The following is a 25,089-nucleotide window of genomic DNA, read 5'->3' on the forward strand; positions in this document are numbered from 1 at the left end:
TCACGTGACCCCAGCATGCATTGAACTTTACAGCAATATTCTGTATTATTTAAAAAACAGTCAGCTTCTGTAAAATAACGCTGTAGTTTTTACAGCAATTCGTTACAGTGAAGGGCAATTCAAAGTGATTTACATAACACTATGTGACTATGTCAACGTGTGCATATTGTGTTTTTGGAGCGTTTGTGTGCGGGTATGTCTGTCTTCTGTGTTTCCATCTTTTTCTTGTTTTTGCAGGTATAATGACTTTAGTTGTTTTGCTTATAGTCAATATGTCTCATGTACAGGGGTGTCACACCCGTATGTTGGTGTTTCAACAACCACACTTTTCTCGATGAGAGGGTTCAACAACCGCAATTTTTCTGCAGTTCTTTTTTGCACAAACGCCTTACAGCAGTCGCTCCTCCGTTTCTCTGGCCGTTCTGTGTCTGCGCTGAGTGCGCTCGCTGCGGCTGCCTCCTCTCCCGCTCAACCATGACACCGGCTTTGAGTTTGACCGGCTGATGAAGTTCTGCCTCACTTGGTTTGTTAGATTTATCTGTCATCTCGTGCTGAGGAGGCGGGAATTCATGGTTATTTACATCTCCCGGTCCAGGTACTTTGAATAATTGTGTTTATGTTTCGAGGTTTTCAAATATGCTTGATATGTGTTTGGGAAGATGTTCTGTATATGTTTTGTTGACATGTCGAGTGTTTTCAATATTATATTTTTTAGTCTAATGCTCATTGGTATATTGTTCAGCAGCTAGCTAAATTCGGTTATGTGGTATAAAGTAACTGTGATGAAGAAGACAGGGAATTGATGGGGAGGGAGGACAAATTGTCATTGTTAAGCAGTGTATTTATGGGTTTATTGCCAGTGGAATTGATTTTGATATTTTGAGCATTGTTTCTTGATTAGCTGAATACTTTTGTAGATACTGACCTGTTGTGTTTGGTTGTACCTGTGTACAAAAAAGTGAGAAATTATGTCATTGTTTGCATACCTTTTGAAGAACTATGAAACAAAAGTGTATATTATTTTAAAGTTTAAAAACAGTTTTATATCTTTTATCTTATACCTTTTGTTCCCTTCTGTCATTTTATTCATCGTTTTTATTGTTGAAAAACAAATCAATCCCAGGGATTACACATACTCCGAATCAAATGTCCAGTATAATGCAATGTAAGTCGCTTTGGAAAAAACATCTGCCAATTGCATAAATGTAAAATTAAAAGTCATTTGCAATGCGCAGTGAATCGCATGTGTGGACATTTGTAATTTCATTGTGGGGCTAAAGGATGCAATCGGGGGTTTGCAGAAGTTCTATATGATTTTGGTTATTTTGCTATTGCATCTAATAGTGGTTGGACCCGGAAATGTATGAGCTTCCATATATGGTGGTGCGTGACATGAGGCTTAACAAGTGGATTGGATGACAGGCTTATTACAGTTTTTCTCGAATGCTAACACCAGTTCATGGAACAATTCACCATTTTCTGACAACTATAAACACATTCTCAGATCAATACACCAACTTGTACAAACCCCAAACAACAAACAGACTCAATTTGTAAAGGTTTGACCATGTTCTCATTCAGAAACACAAACACACAATATAATTAACTGAAGTGTCAAGATGTAAACTCAAATAGCACACATTTATCCATCAGTAAACATTCATTTGTAAAACTGATGACACACCAATCAGGATCTCAGGATCATATCAATAGGAGCACAATGATAGTGACATGAAACCCTAGAATCATCTATTGGGCTTTGTTTTTTATAAGTATAATCACAGTATAATCACAGTACACACTTTATATGAGAAACATTCAACTGTTCTGTATCCAGTAAACAGTAGCACGTGTACACCCTTTTTTACCTGTTCTGTATTTTTGCAGAAAATATGGAATACGTTTATGAAATTGGGCCATAGTATGCCATATTTTTTTACATGTTTCCTTTATCTTCTGTAAGCGGGTTTGGATAAAAGCATCTGCTAAATCCCCGAATACAAATGTTATTTATGCAGTTGTGTACTGTATTGTATGGCATGACCAGTTCATATTGTTCTTTGGGTTTTGAACTTTTCTTGTCTGGTAAGATCATCTTCATCTAGTGGGTTGGCTCAATGATGGCTTGTACTTTACAGTAGTGTAATCTTTTATATTTTCCTTGCACTTTGCACTATGTGCACTCTTTGTGTTGTATATTCTAATAATCACTAAGCAGTCAAATTATTCTTGAATCCCAATAAGAGGTATTACAGTAGTAACAGTGTTTTGAATTGATCTCACCTGTGTGGGTGGTTTTGATGGCTTGTTTGTCATATCTGAGGGAAAGTGTGGTTTAGCTGCAGTGTTCCTCATCCGATTTATCGCGGAATGAGCTTTTAAACACCAGAGCCTCTTTTATAAACTTAGATTTCATCCTTAAAGTGTATGTACGCACAAAAGATGCGTATTATATGCATTCATGCATTATCCAATCCACCTGACACGATGTTTAAACACCGTCTAAGGTAGAAGACTTGAAATACGGATTAACCTATAAATGCCATTTGTAAAAAATCATATCACATTGTTAAAGATCATCCAGTATCATTGTAAAGTTTTAGAATAAATATATCAAAATATCCACAAAACTGTTTAATAGTAGGCCTACTCAGATTACGTGAAACTATCGCGTGCGCACTAGACACGTCTTCTGATTTTTTATTTTCACCAATGTCCCTTCCACGGCTCCGTAAAAACGAAGCTCTAAAACAGTGGTTCTCAACTCTGGCCCGCGAGATCCATTTTCCTGCAGTTTATCCCAAACTCTGATATAAAACACCTCAACAAGCTAATCTGCGTCTTTAGGAATTGATGCGTTCAATTTAATGCGGCGCTGCGCAAATCTATCAGCGTATGACATTTAAGTACCGCGATATCGATTCAAGTGCAGATTGTGCGGTACGGATTTGAATCGCTCTCGCGGTACTTTAATGCGATATGCCAAACTATCTGTGCAGCCCAACATTAAATTAAACGCGTCTGTTCCTGAAGTCACTGATCAGCCTCATCAGGTGTTTTATCAGAGTTGGGTCTTAACTCGGCAGGAAAATGGATCTCGCGGGCCAGAGTTGAGAACCACTGGTCTGGAAGCGGGGTTTACATGACGTATGCAATTGCGCACGTGGTGAGAGTGGTCATAGAGGTGTGTGGATATGTCTGTAACATCTCTGCAACGCGACATTCAAAAGCATTCATGCAGGTCAAATGTCATGTTTTTTATGTAGACCTTATGTGCCCTCACCTCAGCTAAATAAAATGACGCGTTATTTCCAATGCCTGGTGTTGCTACATAACACAACCACCTATTACGTAATGGCCTTGGACCAATGATGGCTCGTTGGTACCTGCCAACACGAACCTTCCCGTAGAGTGGAACTAATTGTTGTTTGGAACAGATTTTGTTCGAGATCAGGTTTCGATTTCTAATGTATTATGCTGAGCCCTTTAGTCTACTCCACCTTCTGTGATTTGTGTTCGGCAGTTTAATGTCTGCAACGGAGCTGTGTGTGAGGAGAAATCGTTCATAGCAATTACTTTCTCAGGTCTTTTGAATGTTTTGGAGTGATATTTAGAATATTTACTCTCATGTCGCTGATAATGTCCGTATTAGTCGTATATTTAACCGTTTAGGTTTCACAGGGAGCAAAAGCCCATAGTCGATAAATATAACCGGAAACTAGTGAGTCGTACGATTTCAAGTCGGAAGGACATCACGAGGCTTCATACAAGTCGTCAATTGATGTGTATTTCACAATTCCTTATATGAATGATTAATTTCAAACTATGGAGATATTAACTAGAGAGATGACAAATATGTGTACTCCACTTATATCTTTAATCTTTTAAATGTGTCAAGAAATGTAAACGTGGTCGGGCCACGAATAAACTCAGCTCTCCCACTAACTTTTATGAGTTTAGTGAAGAAAAAAAGAGTTTGGTTGACTTTTCCCTACCTAATATTGCGGCACCATTGATGTATGGCAGCAGCGGAGCAGATTCGGCCAATGCCGTGCCTATAGGTATTTATTATGTCCATAAGACAGACAGCAAGAAAAATGGAAAAGAGGATAATAAATAAATATATTGCACAAGGAATGAGTAGCAATTCATTATTTTAGAAATACGCTATATTGCGGCTACCTTGTGGTCACTGCATTTCAAGACCCCGTGTTATGTGATTAAAAAAGCCTGGCTCAACTGAGATCTTTGTTCAGGATATTACACATCAGTATGCACCTGCAGAAACATGTTTGCAGCAGCAGCAACTCTTTAAACTGTCCCTGAAGCTATGTGTAAAGCATTATAGTGACCACAAGAGGGCAGCATAACAATGATGTCTTACACTCCCTTGTGTAACCTATTAGACTTTATTACAGACTAGCAAACTGACATACATGTAAAAGGATATTTATCAGACTAATATTCAAATGTGTCCTATGGTGTGATGGCAAAAATTTGGAAAAATAACTAAATAATCTCGTTGCTATTTAAATGTTAAATGAAAATACTAATAATATTAAAAATAAATATATTAACAGTTTTTTATTAACATTTAGTGATTTAGCGAGCGCTTTTATCCAAAGGGGTCTTACAAAGAGTTTAGGAAGCAGTAAGCGATAAATCATACAGGAGCAATAATACAATAGCTGCCAATAAGTTACTGGTTTCAACAAAAGCTAGACCGCTACCTGTTGAGAGAAAGAGAGAGGGTTATTTTTTGTCTGTCAAGTATTCACAGAAGAGATGGGTTTAAAGTCGATTTTTGAATGTTGAGGTAGATGTGGTTGACCGGACCGAGTAAGGAAGAATGTTCCACCAGGAATACCATAAAACATGTAAGATTTATTCGTCAACTACCCACAATCAGATTTAGCAATAAAAAAAAATGTAATGGCTGTGATGGGCCTCATATCATTTCAGGACGTCACACAAAACACAAGAACTTGGCGGCCATGCTTGCAACGACTCCGACTCCAGCTATTTACGTCATATCGAAACAACAGGCAGAAATAGCAAATTTTCAATCAATAATCAACCCGACATTAACTTTTGTTTGCTAAACTTAAATTATGCTAAAATCCCCTTTTTGAAGTGGCCATATTGACCGCTGCATTCCTCCCCATTCGTTGTAATGGCAGGGGCTCATCTTGTTAGTATTTATTATCGTTGATGTGGTTTTTTGAAGGACATCTAGAGGGCACTTTACTTTAAAATGTCATGTCAAGTCAAATTTATTCTTATAGCACTTTTTATAATTTGCATCATTCTGTCAAGGCAGCGGTACAATAATAATAAAAAAAACATGTTAAACCTAATGGTTAACGTCAATAAAGTACTGATTGTCGGGTATTTTAATATCCACTTAGAAAGCACAAACGATGCATTAGGTGTAACGCAAATCATCAATAGACCTACTCATCGACTTCACTAGACTTCATACACTAGACTTGATTATATCTCACGGAGCCGATCTAACCAATATGGATATTATACCTCAAAGCGACGATGTCACCGATCACCATCTTATAACATGAACACTTCGCACTGCAGAAATCAGTCGTATAACTCATTGTCGACAAGGTAGAACAATCACCTCAACTACTGAAGATAGTTTTGACAAGAACTTACTAGATCTGACTTCTTTAATAACCTTACCAATAAATACAGAATCGCTCGATGACATGACCAGCAACATGGGCACTATTTTCTCGAATACATTAGAAGCGGTCGCACCTATGAAGTAAAAAAAGATTAATGAGAAAATCATAGCACCATGGTACAATATCACCACTTGCTCCCTAAAAAGAGAAATGTTTAACCTGAAGCGCAAATGGAAACAAACCCAAAAGGGGTCTTTAAAATTGCATGGAAAGAGAGTGCTAACCATTATAAAAAGGCACTAATAGCAGCAAAAACCAAGCACATCTGTAACCTCATAGTACTCCAACAAACACAGTTAAAGACCTAGGTGTCATATTAGACAGTAACCTGTCTTTTAAAAATCACATCTCAAATGTCACAAAAACAGCCTTCCAGTGATGTTGCCAAATTTCGAAATATTTTAGTGTTTTTTTTAGTGAAAAGCTTATTCATGCATTTGTGACCTTGACTATTATAATGCTTTACTTAGTGGTTGTTCTGCATCATCAATAAACAAACTATAGTTAGTTCAGAATCCTGCTGCCGGAGTTCTATCCAGGTCAAGAAAATATGATCACATAACCCCACTTTTATCATCCCTTCACTGGTTACCCATTAGGTATCTTATTGATATTAAAGTTCTTGTAATTACTTATAAAACCTTAAACAGTTTAGCCCCTACCTACTAAACAGAGCTTCTATCACAATACAACCCATCACGCTCTCCAAGATCTCAAAACCCAGGACTTTTGATAACTCCTAGAATAACTAAATCCACCAAAGGGGGACGAGCTTTCTCATACGTAGCACCTAAACTCTGGAATAGCTTTCCCGATACTATTCGAGGGTCAGACACACTCTCCCAATTTAAATCTAGATTAAAGACACATCTTTTCAGCCAAGCCCATCTCGAGGTAGGGAGAGATTCCGCCAGGCCCAGGTGAACGTCATATGCCCATCCCCAACTGGAGACTACGTCATCTACAGCTGAAAATCCTGGGCCATCCTCCTGCGAGAGCCTGCGGACTGACTGACCATCCCAGCTCCATCTCAGGCAATATCATCACCACCCAAGAGAAATACGACCATCTGACCATCCCAGCTCAGACAATTCCATCCCCAACCAAGAGCAAAGACGGACTACTTGTCACATTAATGCTGAAGTTACAATACTTGGTATTTAATGCTAAACTTACATCACATGCGAGCAGTTTGAAGTTATAGCTCCATTCAGGGGCCCTGATTTGGATGTTGCTGGGTTGGTGTTTGTGGGGAGTGGGGGGGCTCGTTGGTTGTGGTTGGTGGCATTTTATTGGTTGGGGGCATTTTATTGGTTGGGGGCATTTTATTGGTTGGGGCTGTGTGGATCTTTGGTCTTGTTCTGTGGTCAACGTCGGACAGCAGAGGACTAAATTTTCATTATGCCATACTATTTTTCCCTGGTTGTTCCTTTTGGTGACAAACGCGGAGTGGGACGGGGTTGGACCTGCATGGTTTCAGCTAGTGGGACTTCCTGGGTTGCGTGCAGGTGGTGGGCTCTCCCTCTTCTTTGTGGATGTTTGAGGTTTAATTAGCTGATAAGAGTGTGGGATCAGGTGTCTTCAATATTGAACCTTTTCACAATATTCTAAGTAAACCTGGGACATGATGTGAGGCCCCCAGGACGACAGCGAGCTCTGGCGGATGGGCAGGGGGACCGGGTGGGAAGCCCCTGGAAGGCCGGACGGGACCGGCTCTGAGAGCAGGTCCCCTTTAAAATAATATGGGTCAAACTCGGCCAGCAGTTGAAGCACCAGCGGAGGCACTGAGATGGAGACACCACAGGGCTCAGGAGTGGAATGACAGCTGATCCAGGACGGGTACTGGATGGTGGAGGAGTAAGGCGTGAAACCGAGGTGTGGTGGAATGAACCCACCGCTACCAACTGGTACTGGAAAACCGTCACTCAAGTCCTAATAAGCCCTACCGACGCAGAATTCTGAGCCATCCGCTAGGAGGACTCGATTTATGAAGTCCTCCAGAGGACACTCATCTGCGTCAGGGAGCATGATGAGGACGTGCAGATCATCGCCCAGACCAGTCAAAAATACACGGTTAAGTATGGGATTGTTCCAAATCACCCGGCAACACACCTCAACAAACTCCTCCACGTAGCTCTCCAGAGGCCGTCCCTCCTGCCACAAGTCCATGAGGATGGCCTCTGGAGAGAAGGTATAGCGGTCCATATTTTCTTAAGGGTCCAGTATTCTGTCACGTGTGCTGGCAGACAAGAGAGTACTTCAAAGGATAAATCCAAATAAAGAACTTTTAATAAAACAAACCAACGGTTAACATGGAACCAGGAACAACACACACAGTAACATTAAACAATACTGGACAAGGAATACAGTCAAGGGGAAAACTTAAGTAAAACAGATAACGAGGGCTAAACAGGTGCAATGGATGAACTAACTGAGACACAGATGAAAACGCAAGGGACAAATTAACTAATAAGAACATATGAAACGGAATGCAAAAAACAAAACAAAACAGAGAACGACCGTGACAATCAGTCTGTGTTGAATGAATGTGTACATTATACAAGTTTCACTTTTTGAATGGAGTTGGATGAATGGAGTTTTTGAATGATGATATTCTAATTATATGACCAGCAGCATTTTTTTTCTATTGTATATTTCTTTTTTACAAACAGAAGAAACACATACACTTACTTTCACAAAAAGAAAATCACAAAACAAGAACGTAAAGGAACAAACCCTGTTTTGATTCTTCTTTACAACAAATTTGAACTACATTTAATATATTTAATGATACAACTGTCCCTACACTGGCAGTCATGATCAAATTTGCTATGTTATCTAGACAAAATAACTTTGACACTGTAGTGGTGCTTTAGCGTCAACGTGTGGCCCGTTTGTGTAACAGCAGTGGCTTTAATCATGTGAGGTAATGCTCAGATTTCAGGCTTATAGAGGAGAGGTGAGCTGTGATTTTTAACAATGATTGTGCTTATGATGTTCGTCTGGTGGGCAAAACATCCCATTGAAATGGTCTTTGTGAAGCTATCGAGCCATGGCCTAGCAATTATTTAGAGCACCCTAGCAACCACCTTGCAACACCTTTGAACTGCCAATGATGTCTTAGCAGCACCGTAGCAACCACCTAGAAACACTTGTGTCAACCTAGTGTCAGGTTTTGCCGCAGAAAATAAAGTTTTTTTCCTTCAGAGTTTTACATATACTTCAGAATCTTCATATTTTCTTCTAGTTTTTCTACTTCTCTTATAAGTTACATATTCTATTTTACATAGTAACATGTCTGATTTGTGTTGGAATAACTATAAATGTGTGGAACTGAAATGCTTACTTAAAAATATGTAAGTGCAATATCACAAGCACACCATACATCATCGCATTGTTCATTCATAACTCGAGCTGTTTAGATTATGCACGTACGCACCGATTGCCAACAAAACACAGACATATGACTTAGTTTCACTTACCGCGTGTGGTTCATCTTTTAGCGTGTTAATTGTTTTGACTTGTAGATGAGTTAATGTAATCTATATACTGTGTATATAATGACTACTATAAAGATTAAAACATGAATTCTACAACTGGTTTATAAATAATTAGGTAAGGTACATTTGGTAAGATTAATTAGAGTTGTGTTGTGTTGTAAATGCAAATGTTAATATAAATCTATACGTATATACGTCTGTCACTACTTATTTTATTAATATGTGTTTGTAAAGCTGAGAAAGGTGTGAATCGTGCCATAGAAACACATTTGAATTTTATAGAAATGAATTTAGTTATTTTGTTGGTTTAGCTTACTTCAAAATCTGATATGTGTTTCCTTATATTTTCCTTGAAAGGTGAACACTAATATGTGACCCTGGACAACAAAACCAGTCTTACGGGAATTTTTTTCAAAATTGAGATTTTTGCATCATCTGAAAGCTGAAGAAATAAGCTTCTATTGATATATGGTTTGTTAGGATGGGACACTCACTATCTGGCGGAACAACAACTCTCTACAAAGCTGGAATCTGAGGGTGCAAAAAAAAGCTAAATATTGTGAAAATCACCTTGGAAGTTATTAGTCTGAGGCACTGTAAAAGCAGGCCATACTCACAAAAATAACATTTTCATATATTTACGGTAGGAAATTTATAAAACATCTTCATGGAACATGATCTTTACTTAATATCCTAAAGTTTTTGCAGTTGTAATGAGTTGTTAGTTGATTGACGATTGTTTTAATAACAGATGGAAGTGTGGGCATTTTCTCTCCCTTGCCATAAATATACATTTTCTCCGTATAACTTAACGTTTTGCTTTTTATACCAGCTAACTTGAGAGATGATTGTATAAATATATTATTGTATAATTTGTTTCTGAAATACTAAATTCATTCAAATACTAAATTCACATCTCATTGAAACTCATTTAAATCATCTTTCCTTAGTTCAGTTAGAACTTCATGAACTTCAAAAACAAAACTATGATAGGATTTTTATAGGTCCGATTATTTTGTTTTAATATGTGTGTAAAGTTGAGAAATTGACACTGTTTGTCACGTTATGAATCTAATTAATGCCTTGCCTTCATGCGATCAATAGAGGGCGCCAGGAGAACAGGAGGTAGGCCTAGGTTTGTATCCTTACTTTTCTGCCCTATAGAAGGTAACGGACCGTTCCAGATCTCGCCTATATTCAACCCATTTTGCCCTTTTCCATTGTCTTCCATCTGTCTTTACGTTTTTGGTTGATCATATATTATATTCCCTTTAGACCCAGTATAGGTCAGATTTAACATTAAGATGTAGTTGCCTCCACAGCCTTAGAGATAAACAGCTTGTTGTTGAATCGTAATAGATTTATTTTCTATGTTCTTTAAAGGTTCTAAATGTTCTTGATTCTGGGTTTGTTATTATAAGATATCTCTGATTTTGTCCTCGTTTCTTTTTCGATGTAAATTAAATAGTTGTGTTGATTTGATTTCATTATTTAAAGGTGAGCCACATGCAAATAAATGTTGAATTATTATTATTATAATTATTATTATTCGTGTTGCAGTTATTAATACTGTAATTTTTTTATTATTTAGTTGTTTTATTTATTATTAATAATAATCATTGGTAGCATTTTGGGGTAATTGTAGTTTGCACTCCACCTTTCTCACTGTATTATAGCTCATTTAAAATGCACAATGTAGAACATTTATTGGCAGACCATTTAGGCTTAACCATTGTTTGCATTTTTTTACAACCGTTTTATAGAGAGTTATAGAAAGTTTACTTGTTTATTGGGATGGACTGGAGAGCTCGGGGTGGGCAGAATTAAGTTTGGGGTTAAGTAAGAGGCGCGCGCTGAATTGTACAAATAGCCTGAGGCTCAAGAAAAAGTTCATGCCAGGGTCCCTGTAAAAAGAAACCAGGGAAGTATCAAGGAGTCCACGGCCACTTAATCAGATCGACCTGTGGGGGATTAGAGAGATATTGTGACCGCAACTTTGCCTCACAATTATCGTTTACGATTAAATGTTATGTCCCTACCCTGTGTTTCTGGCCCTATTACATGCTGAGACCCATGGCGGATTGTGGAGGTTTTATATCGAAAATATTGTACATCATCACCACTGAATATGCCTAAATAAACTTGTATAAAATAAATACATGCAAATTTAATACACGAATAAAAGATAAAAAAGTAGGATATATAGAGAACGTCTTCATGTAAATGTATGCCCGTCATTTTCAAACCTTCATTTATATTTTGACTCATCTGCTCATTACTAAATTAAAAAATGGACGGCATTTTTATTTAATGTTTTCATTTATTTTAAATAACGTAAATATAATTAAAAAATGATTTAAAATGTCCGTAAAAATCAACGTTGTAGATAAAATCTAAGCTCTCTTAATCCATTAACTCAAATAGATTAAATATAGACTTTAGGGTATTAAAATTACCTTAATCCGAAAATAAACCAACCCGTTTTATTGACATGCCAAAACGCTGAATTTTCACATTATTCTCACCCGTTTGACCAATGGTAACACATGCTAGGTGTTTTGCTTTGCCCGTTTGTTTTTTAGGGCTTTTAATCTCCCTCGCACTTGGAGCAAATTTTCGCACCTCGACTCTTTCTCAAGATTCTTAATTTACTTAATTCCTGCGTAATGAGCTCTGTGAACGGGATGATGTGCTTTGATCCGCTCGCCAGTGTTGATTGAGGCCGTTAACAAACAGCCCGCAGTGTTAATAAAGAACTAGCATTGGGACTAGAAATGCAGGAAGCCAACGACCGGAGATAATTTACACCAATTCCCATTTTGATTATTTGAAAACAAATGTTCGCCAAACATTTTAATGGCTATTAATGGGGGGTGCGCGATACACGAGACCTTTACCATTTCCATCTTTAGCCTATGTTTTTTCACAATTGCTGGATCATAGAAATTCATTCAAGTTATTACAATATGTAGAAACACAAAATGTATTCCATGACAAATAATAAAGATGCACGGGTATGCGTATTTACGTGTCGTAAAGATGGATTTAAAAATGTTTTTTTTTCTTCTTGAATTTAAACATCTTTTTTATATTAAGCTATGGTCTATAACGTTATGAACAGAAGATCGTCTGTTTAATCTCTTCTTCAAAGCACACAAACGTATTTCGATCAAGTTGTTTTGTTACTCTATTATTATTTGTTACATAGGCGCACTGCTGGTTCAATGTGGACTGTAGGCTATAGTGCTTTAAAGTTTGAAGAAGTGTGTTTGGCCAGGGTGGGCTGGGACGTCCCAACACCTCTCGTTTTTCTTCAACCTTGTGTGTGGCCGCTCGTTTTACACAGCCCGACATCCTATTGGACGACTTGCTTGTTATTGGGAGGAGTCTTATTGGCAGCAAAAGGGGAAAGGAATTGAAGTGCGCAAAAGTATTATGTAGTGACCGATGCCTGGTGTTCAGAAGTTTTCCAATGCGCGCTCCGAAAGAAGGAGGTGGCAATACTTGAGTCCAGTCAACACCCGGTACAATAGCACTCTTTTGTAAATATAACGGCGGAACGTGGACACTTGGTTGGACTGATTTCACGCTTTCAGATAAGGCGCATTCGAGTGGATTTGTGGATTGCTTCAGACTCCTTGACGTCTGTTCTTCCCCAGAGAAGTCATGCAGGCGCGCTATTCCGTCTCCAGTCCCAACTCGCTGGGAGTTGTGCCTTACATCAGTAGCGACCAAAGTTATTACCGGGCCGCCGCTGGAGGAGGATACACCGGGATGCCAGCACCCATGAGCATGTACTCTCACGCGGCACATGACCAATACCCCGCTAGCATGGCGAGGGCATATGGACCGTATACGCCGCAGCCTCAGCCCAAGGACATGGTAAAACCACCCTACAGTTACATCGCGCTCATCACTATGGCCATACAGAACTCCCCGGACAAGAAGGTGACCCTTAACGGTATCTATCAGTTCATAATGGAGCGTTTCCCCTTCTACAGGGACAACAAACAAGGCTGGCAGAATAGCATTCGACACAACCTGTCACTTAATGAGTGCTTTGTCAAAGTTCCCCGTGATGACAAAAAACCTGGGAAAGGAAGCTACTGGACCCTGGACCCGGACTCGTATAACATGTTTGAGAACGGCAGCTTTTTGAGGCGACGACGGCGTTTCAAAAAGAAGGACGCCTTAAAGGATAAAGATGACCGACAGATCAAGGAGGCGCCGTCGCGCCAGCAGCAACAGCCGCTGCAGCAGGGCCGCGACCCGGAGCAGTCTGTGCAGGGCACGCAGCCCGTTCGCATTCAGGACATCAAAACCGAGAACGGCACATCCACGCCGCCGCAGGCCGTTTCTCCCACCCTAAGCACTGTTCCCAAGATAGAGAGCCCTGACAGCAGCAGTATGTCCAGCGGCAGCCCGCACAGCATCCCGTCCACCCGTTCTATCAGCCTGGACAGCGCCGGGGAACAGCAGCAGCAACATCACCACCACGGCCAGGCCCCTGCGCAGGGCTTTAGCGTGGATAACATTATGACATCTCTCCGGGGTTCGCCTCAGAGCTCCGGCGATCTCACCCAATCCCTCGTGGCATCTTCACGGACAGGTATAACTCCCACGTTATCTCTAAATTATTCTCCAAACCAGACGTCCGTTTATAGCTCGCCGTGTAACCAGAACTCTATATCAACTACCTCCAACGCCACCTATCACTGCAATATGCAGGCCATGAGCTTGTACGCAGGGACAGATCGCTCAGGCCACTTGGCAACCACTACCGTGGATGAAACATTGCCTGATTACTCGCTCACGACAACCACGTCGTCCTTGAATCACGGGAATCTCAGCTCGACCCAGGAGGGTCACCATCCGCACCAAGGGCGCCTCGCCTCATGGTACCTGAACCAGGCCGGAGACATCGGCCATCTAAGTGCGACATATCCTGCACAGCAGCAGAACTTTCATTCGGTTCGAGAAATGTTTGAATCGCAGAGAATCGGGCTGAATAATTCGCCTGTGAACGGGAATAACAGCTGTCAAATGTCGTTTCCCCCGAGCCAGCCCATATACCGCACGTCAGGGGCTTTTGTGTACGACTGCAGCAAGTTTTGACCAAAAAATGTTTCGTTGTTGTTATTATTGTTGTTGTTGATTTTGCTTTCCCCCCTCTTTTCGTCGATACTGAGAGACCTTGATATTTACCTGCTATCCCCGTGATGGACTGAAAAGAAACAGAATTCAAACGCGAGACAGACAAACTTGATCTTGGTTTATTAAGGACAGTGTTACTTCGAATAACACGTAAGTCTTCTTCGTTTTTGTGAGCTATATGCTGGGCTGTGTTGATATGCGTCTGACGATTGTGGACTTGTTATTACGTGTAAATTGCATATAGTAATTTATTTCTAAAGTGTAGCCGGATATTATGGACCAAACACCCAAAAGTGTTTCTAAATTAAACTGCATTAATTGTCCAAAAGTTCCATTATAACGAGGAACGGAAAATGTATAACGCCATATTCTTTCAAATTATTTCCTTTTGTTGAAAAAAGTATTCTGAAGGAAGTGCATTGTTTGTTTAATAAATTGCCATGCTATTTGATTTAAACTTAGTTTGACTGATTTCTTAAATCACCATAATAATGTGTTTATAACGACATAGCTTTTTTATGACAACACTGTAAGATCCAGTTACGTGGCTAAACTATTCGGCTGAAAACGAGTTATTTGCTTGAAATTACATGTTTCCTTAAATCTTCCTTAAGTTTTCCTGTAGGCTCCACTTAGATGTTAATATTTACTTTTATGTGTGGATAAGGTATTTATAAAATAATTGTATCTCACGCAGAAGAGTGCTACTGAACTCCTCTGGAAGCAGTCTGCAAACTTAGCTGTGCAATAATTAACACGACAAGATCCAATGTAGTCGCTGTGTTGAAATGTGTACAATTTATTTCGTTTGTTACTTTTAATGCGTAACAACAAATAATATAAATATATTTTTAGTTCAAGGAAAATGCATTGCAATTGCAGGAGACAAGCACAAGCATGCACATTTGATATTGTTAAGCTTAGACCTATACTTATGATAAATATACCATTGTGTTGGTAACCTTAAATGTGTTTGATGTAGTAACGTTTAATTTATAATGATTTTTTAGCGTAAAAATATAATATAATTTCATTGAATCAAACACAGTTAGGTTTCATTAACGAAAGTAATTTCTGAAGGTTAGATAAGGTAGATATACAGTACAGGTTGAAATAGTTTACGGCTGCATCTTATCTCTTTCAACAGTTTAGTAGTAAAAGTAAGCTATGATAACCGGTGTGTGCTAAGTGACATGGTTTACTATACGTTCCCTATATGCATAATCAGACGCAATATGTCAGATGTGGACTGAGATCATCGTGACCTGAGGCCTTTGGTAACAGTTTTCGGTCATTGTAATTCAGCCCTTGTTTACAGTGTCCACGTGTGTTTACTTGCACATTCCTTCGCTTTGTTAATATCATACCAGACATGCCAAAGATAACTAGTGGAAAATGAAACAAGACCATATGAAAGCTAGAAGGTGTGACCACTGGACTTTGTGAGTACCTTGAAGGCCTACGATAGAAATAAATAAATAATATTAATTAATTAAAGATTCACAAAAACAAAATGGATCTATAATTCAATGCTGGTAAATAAGTGTAACCCACGCGTTATAGGCGATTCTTGTTTGTTTTCATATGTTAAGACACTTTTATTTATAACTGTATTCAGATTATTCGGGGATATGTCTTTATTTTGTGTTTGTTTAATCACTTTTCTCCGTGGACATTTAAACTAGATTTAAACTTGGCTCATGTAAGAGCATACAGCACATTTGTTGCATTTATTATGCGTATTATGGTGTGTGCGCTCGCGCGCGCGCGTGTGTGTGTGAGTGTTTTCTTTGTGAAGATGTCTGCAGGCAAAAAACACGTTTAAATGCCTCTGTGCCTTACAAATTTGCTTCAGCGGTTGGTGGTGATTGCAGCGGTTAATTAATCGGCAAATTAACTTGCTCGCTTCAACCAAATGCCTCAAATTGACCTGTTTCATTCGGGATGTTATATGGTAAGTCTCTCTCTACATAACATTTAGAAATACTTATTATACGTTTTAGGCGAAAACATTAAAAATCTAATTTAATCTCGGAATTTCTCAATGCATGCTTGCTAGAGGAGCGAATTAACAGACATTTTTGTATGATTATTTTATGTTATTTATATATTTTCGAAATAAATATTTTGATGTTTAATTTGATAAAATGAAACAGGGGAAACTGCAAAAACAACAAAAATAGACTATCTGCAATCGAATAACAATAATAAGTAACGTTGAATTAAATATAGTTTGTGTTCAATATATAATACTAAATAATAGTAGTTTGTAAAAGGGTATGCATCAGCTCACGTGCGATTGAATTTTGGCCTTCTACAGCGCATTCTGTATCCTAAAAAAAGTTGTAATCATGCTCATAAAAGTCATTAGAGCCTTTCCCTAGTAATAAACAAACGTCGTGTTAAGCCCAAGATTGATGGCGCCCTCAAAGAACGGGCCAGGTCAGGAAGGAATAAAATTCAATCAGTGCGCAGGATTCATTTTTCATGAGACGGAAAAGGCAGAAGAGGAAGGGGGTCAATGGGGAGGATGTCGGCCGCCGGAGCACCATCAACAATACCACAAGAGTAAGGCAAAATGAATGTGCTGTGTACTCGAAAGACAGTCTCCTAAATCTAAATGATTTCAAGCTCCCTAAACGAGCAGTCAGACAAATCTCAAAATACTTTCAAACCCTGAACATGGGTGACTAATAGAACAGTTCAGGTAAAGAACAGGTATTAGAGTTTTCTCTCAGAATTACATTGAAAAATTCACGACAAGAAAAAAAAAACTCACGATTTCTTTGCCAGGCTGGGGCTTGAAAGACATTTTGTAATCTCTTGGCAATCTCTGTAAGGAAGACATGATTGTGATTTTACGCAAAGGTAATCTCACCTAATGTAGCAAGATACGAAGCTAATAAAATTGCGCAAAGAAATATGTTTTTTTTACTATTCTTTCAGTTATTGGCAGTGGCAGGTAAATTGCCTGTTAAATTATTTATTATTTATTGAAAAGGGTAGGCTAAAGGTTGTTTTTTCAACAACAAAAAAATTTGCACATTAACAAGAAATTTGCAAGACAATAAATTCAATTAATATTACATATAAATAAAATATTGTAATATTTTATTCAAATTATACCATAATATGATTGGAAAATGCATGTCACCGTTGAACCATTCAAAACATTTCTGAAGGCAGAATGTTTTTAAACAAAAGATTACACTATGTGTAAATGATCATGATGCTCTGTATATAGTATTTATTGCGTCGCATTATTTACATTTAAATGCTTAATGTTTCAAAGGGTAAATAAAATGTCAAGTATTTTATTGATCACGTTTTTTGCACATTGGATGACATGAAGCCTTTCCTGTGTCTAAATATTTAGCGAGGCCAATTTGATGTATTATGTACTAAGCAGGTGTTACATTTTCTAATTTATTGCTTCAGAATATATGACAGTGTTCACATATGCCTACATATTTTCCGCTACATTTCAAGCGTATACATTTACACATTCAATTACATGCTGATCTCTCTGAGAATAAAACTCCACAACGTGTTTGTTGTCATTGCTTTGAAAATTTCGTCAAATTTAAATTTACGTTATTAGCATGAGAACATCGAATTGACAAAAGAAGCTCATCACAGTTTTAAGTGAACAAGAAAATGTAATTGATTGTTTCGATCTTACATAAATGTATAATACAATATGTAGTTATTTTGTGCTTTCCAAAACAACGTCTCAGAGTCTCACTACAAAAATTAAATCAAAACGAATCTATTTACTAATGAACATATTTACGAAAGAACGTGTTAAACAAAACGATTACATGATACTAGGCCTATTTAATCTAGCCTCTCATTCTGGTGAGAATTTTACAGATTGTTTTTAATTAACATTAAAACCTTTCCAAATAAAGGTTTAACTAAGGTTTAATTAAGGTTTAAGGTTTTTACGAATCACAAAGCGTCTTTTTTCCTATGAAGAAAAATAACCAGGGTAGCTCATTGTTATATAAATGAATTTGACCAGCCTGTTTAACTTATAGCTCATTGAAGCTATATTAGTATGAAAATGTGTGTTTCTATAAAATCATGCGCTTTGAAAAGTTTTATTGCCACGCGGATTCAAGTTTATAAATCTGACAGTCTGTATCTCATGAGAGCTTGTTACTGCACAGGTAAAAGTTATATGGAAGTATGAATAGGTTATTGAATTGTGTTTATGTCCATATAGTGGGTTAGTTAGTGTGTAGGTCGGCTCTCTCTGTCGGAAGGGTGAAATCTCAGCCAAAACATCTGGTGATAATACATAAATAACCATAATACGAAACAAATATATCATAGAATAATAACAACATTAACAATAATGATAATAATAACTGGTGGATAACTGCTTAATGGCACTATTTTGCTAATGTTTTTAATTTATGAGCATACAATTATAGGTATATTTAATAATAATAACAACAACAACAACAATAATAATACAAATAATAATTATATATCGACTAATTATTAAAACATACAGGTATTCTGCTTTATTTGATTAAATAAAATGTCACCTGTTATCTATGATTTATTCCTTTTATTAATATCTAACAGCATAATTGACAACAATAACAATAAAAACAACAAGTAATTTCTTAAAATAATGGGTAAATGGTAAGTATTTTCGACCACTTGTTCGTGGAAATTTCTTTTTAACTATACTGTAACGCAAAGTGACCCATGTGATGTCCAAAATCAAATCAACTCAATCGCATGGCTAAATTCTCATCAGCAATAAATGTAAACTGCTGTACTGCTTTTATGCATGGCAAAGGTCACGCACTAGGTTAAACCCAAACCCACACCCTGGATTAATCCGAGCTGGTAGATGTCTCCATTTCCCGGTTGAGTGTGGACAGAAGAGGTGAGGTGTGTGTGTGTGTGTGAGAGAGAGAGAGGCCGTGCACCTGTATGCTTGAAGGAGAGCTGAGGCTGAATGGAAAAGTGCAGCTTCTCAAACTCAAAGTTGTGCATGCAGCCCAACCTCAAAGCGCCATCTGTTTCCAATTAAGAGTCCACACAGACTCAGGGTCTGTCTGACAGTCAAACTGCCAGTTAAAGGCTCAAAGACGTGTTCTGAAAAAAGATCCCAACCCGTCGCCTCCTTTTTAGCGTACTTCGTAACCCAGTATTTTTCTATTTAAGCTGAATAAATGGCTTCCCCGCGGATGGAAATCTGCAGAATAGTTTTTGTGACTTCAGTCTAACACGTTTCCGTCAAGGTTAGAGAATTAAAGCCATAATGGACAACAGGTTTTCGCTCAAACCAACACATAAAAATTGTTTTGAGAGGCAAAAGGTTATCTAAGAGAATCATAGAGGCCTATGCGTGGCATTTTCTTCCCTTTTACAAAAACCTTTGACACTCTTAAGAACTTACGCAAGGAACAAGCAAACGTTTAACTCATTGCCTCGCTACCCAAGTCTCTCACATACATTCCCATACGCCCCTATAGTTGGCTGCTCCCAGGCGTTCTTTGCCTCGAATAAAGGGGCCAGTGTGATTTTTTGACTTAAGGGAAATGGCCGAGCCCACCGACCTTTGGATAACCCAAGCACCCTGGCACGAAATCGTACAGCTTACACAAGATAGCCTTGAGTCCAGACGATCAGCCCTCCACACCAACACGCCGGCTCACGTACAGCCAGTCTAATTAAAGCCGCTTTTACCTGAATATCGCCATTCTGCTCCTGTGACATTGAATATTTTGTCTACAGTTTAAATTTACGATCAGACCCCCCCAAGTATTGGCTGCCCTTTCCTCTTTCAATTGCCAGATGGAAGAAAACATGATGATTTCTAAAAGAGGTCTTGATGAATGAAATCTGCATATGTCTCGGCGCCCCTTACTGACACGCTTTGGGATCGGGGGGTCGCAAATGAAAATACTATTTTATATTTTCTCTATATGCAACAAAGGTATTTACGACAAAAATACGTTCTTAATCATGCACAAGAGGCTAAAACATCCTCTTTTTTTCCGCATAAAAATGATCAAAAAATAAGATGCCAGTCTACAATATACTTTTCAAAAGCTTTATAATAATAATAATAATAAACGATTTAATATTATGAGTTATTTTGTAATGTCTGACCTGAAAGTTCTAAACGTCATGACAAACAATTATATTAAAATTGTGTTCAAATGAATATTAACGTCCTACAATATAATGACATATACAGTAGCTTAAGATCTCTGGCTGTTGAATGTAATATACAAAATATCATGATACTATGGTAATAAAAAATGCAGTAAATCCGAATTCAAACAGTTTTGATTTAGTGAAATGTTTATTATTTTACATTATTACCATTACATACATATCACCAAGATTGTAATAGCAGCAATAATACAGTTTGTCCACAAATACCAATGTCCATTAGGTAAACATTTTTGGGGTTCAGAACTTCACTTAAACTTGATATGAAACAATATTTTTAGTTTGATAAAACACACACAAAAAAACATGTAGCCTAGTCTTCAGTAAAAATATTATATATTGAATCGTATTTTACACATATACAGTCTCTGTTCACATTTTTTGTAGAGGTCCAGGGTCTGTTTACATGACCAGGAAATTCATGTCTGGATCACTTTTTCTGCTTTGAAATACATTATATATACAGGGGCGGAGATCATGAGACTAACCATAGAATGGGTTTTATTGTTTGAGAACTCTTCTTTAACAAATATGTCAGTTAGGGGTCATATAAACAACCTTTGTTTGTTTTACTGAAAAGAACAATGACGGTACTGTATGTCATGCAATTTGTGTCATACTTGTGTAAAAATGAAAGGAAATTATTTCCTGAACAGGTCTGATAATGAATAACGGCATATAAACATCCTAATACTCATCTCCAGGAAAGTACCATGGTGTTGTTATAAAATTCTATCATAGCATTTTTTTGTTGTGCTTGATGTCTATAAGAATTTAGTCACAGAAGCAGACAGATCTACAAGAAAACTAGACAATGTTAATGTTTTTAGCTTTAAGGGGTTTTGGCTAAACAGCATGGACCAAATGGAAACTCAGATTTGTTCTGTCAGAAAGACACCAGTAATGTTTCAAAAGAGATCTCGGCAAAATTGCAGAGCTGTTCAAATCAAATGCCTCAGTGAGAATATATCAATATAAATTATCAGAGTTGTGCCATTCACATCTTAATGTAAAAAGATCTCAATGTGTCATTTTATTGCACCACCTATATATGTTCTCGCTATGAATATGGCCTTAGATTACGGAATGGTGTTAAGGACGAAACAATAAATTAATAAATTACATCCTATGAAGCTTGGGAGAAAAATGCACCAAAGTGCATATTAAAATATTCTTATGTTTAAGTGTATGTATTCATATCTTGAGGGCATATATCTAGTGTTGCATATGTAAATATAAGACCGCTAAACTCTGACCACTGTCCTCATGCACAGGAGAGCGTATCCAGATTATGACAAAACAGAATCAGTGTCATGTGTCTGGAATATTACAGAAGTCTTCTCAGCTCAAGATTATCTTGTGTTTCCACTCTGATTATGATCTGTCCCCCCGTCCACAATACCAGGAAGCCAGGATTTACCTCTTCAAGCTAGCTGACATAAACAGACCCACACTGATACACACGTGTATATACAAAGATAACAGTGTTGGAGATTCAAGTCAACATGCGTTTGCAACAGTATTTCTGAAGCTCCTGTATAGTTTAATTTCCAGCAAAAGCATGAATAAAAGTATCTGCAAACTGATTCACGCAATTCTGTTTCTTCCATAATGTGTTGTAGTTCATTGTTAGTGCTTATTGACATCTGCCAAAAAAGTTTCATGGCCTTATCGGTACTGTTTAGCGTGTTGACAAAATGTTATATGCTGACCTGCATGTAAATCGCTTAGGATAAAAGTGTCTGCCAAATGAATAAATGTAACGCGAATGTATCAGCAAAAAACATCTTCCCAGAAAGTAATTTAAAGAAAAGAATATGAGAAAAAACAATGCATCAATTGCATCAATGAATGCGCCGCAGTAAGAACACACATTAAATAAACAGGGTCAGGGATTTTGATGTCATGTTGATGTCAACCTTACATGCCCCTAATGTCTCAATACTGTCAAAATACCACATTATGAAAAGCATTATATTTACTCTCTTAATTAAACTCTCAAACAAGCCCAGCCAGAGCCTAGCCACAATAAAACCATGCTAAATGGATTTAAAATCTTAATTAAGAACAATTTTAAGATGTGGTTTAAGCACTGAAATGCATAAGACAGACGTCACCCCCTTTCCCTCAATGCAATTGGCTGCAGCACACTGTTGTTCACCATGAGTGATAAGTTGAAATTGTCTCCGATTCTTGATCAGCCACTATACAATCAATCACACAATGAGAAAGATTGAGAAAATTCCCACTCAGTGCAATTCTGTGAACTTTACTGCCAAAATACCACAAGTATTACAAAAAAGGTCAAGAGTATGTCGTGTTTAAAATAATTTATCAGGAATAATGACCAGATGAGACAATCATCATATGGATCCAGTTTTGGGCTGCATGGGTAACCTCTGACAAACCAAATATGTCCTGTTTTATCAAACCCAACCAAGTTTTACTTGGTCCTCTGATAAAAACAGTGGAGAAACTCAATAAGGAGGGTGGGGGCCCGCTAGAAACTCTTAAATTAAATCTGTTCAATTGAAGCATTTGGCAAAGCGTGCTCATATTATACTTTTTACAACGTCTCCAGGAAAGCATACTGCACAAAAAAGTGTCTTAAGTTACAAGTCAGACGGAAGGTAAAATCTAGAAGAAATTCAGTAGTATGCAAATGCCGATGTTCAAAAGTTTAAACGGACATTTGATAGTCCTTTACTAATGTTCGTGAGGTATGGCAAAACTCCATGTTTCCCTTTGTCCTTCTTTCTCGCTCTCCGAACACCCAACCCCAGAATCCAGAGCATGCACACAAACTTCAGAGAGACCTTTCAACGGCTCCTTTATTTGACCTGGTTACGTAGAGTTCTTGTTTACGTGCTACCATTAAGTTTGGTTTCCTTTTTTGGCTGGGCGTGTAAGATGTTGTGTCACGTTGTGTGTGTGTGTGTGTTTGATTGTTTGACAGGACCGAAACACAGTTTGCTTTCAAGATCATAACTTGATAAAACGCACTTAAGAAAGAAAGTGTGAAATAAATGGAGGTTGAACGCAGACGAAGACGAGAAGATGATGGTATCAGGATTGAGAGAGACAGCGGAAAGCTCAACTTGGCATTTGAACACTGAAATGCAATGAAACTTTTAGGTAATTTTTTTGCCAAATGACAACTTATCTACAATAGTAATGTGGTTATAAATGTAGACTATGTTCATATTGATTTAAAATAAAAAGGCTTACAAACGTTACAAATGGCAAGTAAAGATATGCACTCTGACTAACTTTTCTTGCTTGTTGAATCATTGTTTTAAAAAGACAATTTGAATTCCTAATTAAGTATAGTATATATAGTAAAACTGTATAGTTTGTATAACACAAATAAGGTATTTCGAAATTTTGTTGTAAAAAAAAAAATATTTGACTTTATAGACAAGATCAAAGTCAATGGCAAGCAAGGCTCAACCCCTGTCCAGTGTCGGCTCTGAAACAGCAGCGTAGGGGAAAACCAGATACTTCAAAGGCCAGACAGAGAAAGTCATTTTCCTTATCTTAATTGATGAACAATTTTAATAATGACCTTACACGTTTGGGACTATGTCAGGATGGTTGGGGGTGGGTCCCAAAACTGCAAGCCAAATGTAGTGGACATGAAATGTGCCGTAGTTGGTTTAAAAACTGTGATAACCTAATAACATGAAAGTGAAAGTATAACAGCACAAGGCTGCAAACACGACTGACAGAAAAGTTTTACACAAGCTCTTTTTTGGGGAGACACATGTTGTGAATATGCTTATTCTGTAAAGTCTTCACATTTGTTTATGTTGTCTGCTTTCTCAATCAAACGTTTACTATCGTGCAATTATACCTCTTCAAGTCTGTCATAGAGCACAATTGCTACACTTTAAGCACTCTGACCTTTGACCTGCAGCGTTTCAAGTGACTTGAGCGGTCTTCGACACCACACTGCCAAAGCGCTTCCACTGCCAAGAAAAATAAACAGCACATCTTGCCCTGAGAAGTGCTCTGCAGAGGAGGTCTGATTATCTTCTGGCTATACGCACTTATTCTTCTGCCTGTGTGTGCACTTAAAACACATATGTCTCATGCGTATTATATATATTTATGTATATCTCTAGAATATACATATATTGTATATAGGCTATATATCTATATTTGTGTATAAAGATACATATTTATGACTATATATGGTAACTATGTTGTGATGTGGCTAATTTATATGAATTTTACAATATCGCTACATATTCAACATACAAATACAAATATACACTGACCCTAACGTTTTATCGTTATACAAATTCATTCAAGTTAACTCTAACCTCTAAATTTGAACAGTTTTTGTGTTGTGATATTGTGATCAACATTTATAATATATTGTTCAACGGTAATTATCCGTTTGGATTATATGTATATGCAGTGTGTGGTATTTATCGGTTTTGAAAAAACGTATTTGAAGCATTCACTCAACATATGTGTGTGTATATAATGTATATATATATATTTATATGAAAAACTATATTTAA

At 37.6% G+C, this 25,089-nt stretch overlaps 1 protein-coding gene across 1 annotated transcript; it reads left to right on the forward strand.

Annotated features, from left to right (window-relative positions):
* The first annotated feature begins 12,648 nt into the window (after positions 1 to 12,648).
* On the forward strand, positions 12,649 to 14,800 carry foxc1a (forkhead box C1a). Its single transcript, XM_056743495.1, has one exon. It carries the CDS (start codon positions 12,869 to 12,871, stop codon positions 14,315 to 14,317), a length of 1,449 nt encoding a protein of 482 aa, XP_056599473.1. The 5' UTR covers positions 12,649 to 12,868; the 3' UTR covers positions 14,318 to 14,800.
* Positions 14,801 to 25,089: the final 10,289 nt, after the last annotated feature.

Source organism: Triplophysa dalaica, chromosome 3 (assembly GCF_015846415.1).
Source record: "Triplophysa dalaica isolate WHDGS20190420 chromosome 3, ASM1584641v1, whole genome shotgun sequence".
Classification (NCBI taxonomy): Eukaryota; Metazoa; Chordata; class Actinopteri; order Cypriniformes; family Nemacheilidae; genus Triplophysa; species Triplophysa dalaica.

What these genes read in the sequence shown, in the direction of transcription:
- foxc1a (XM_056743495.1), top strand. Translation starts at nt 12,869, where the DNA reads ATGCAGGCGCGCTATTCCGTCTCCAGTCCCAACTCGCTGGGAGTTGTG.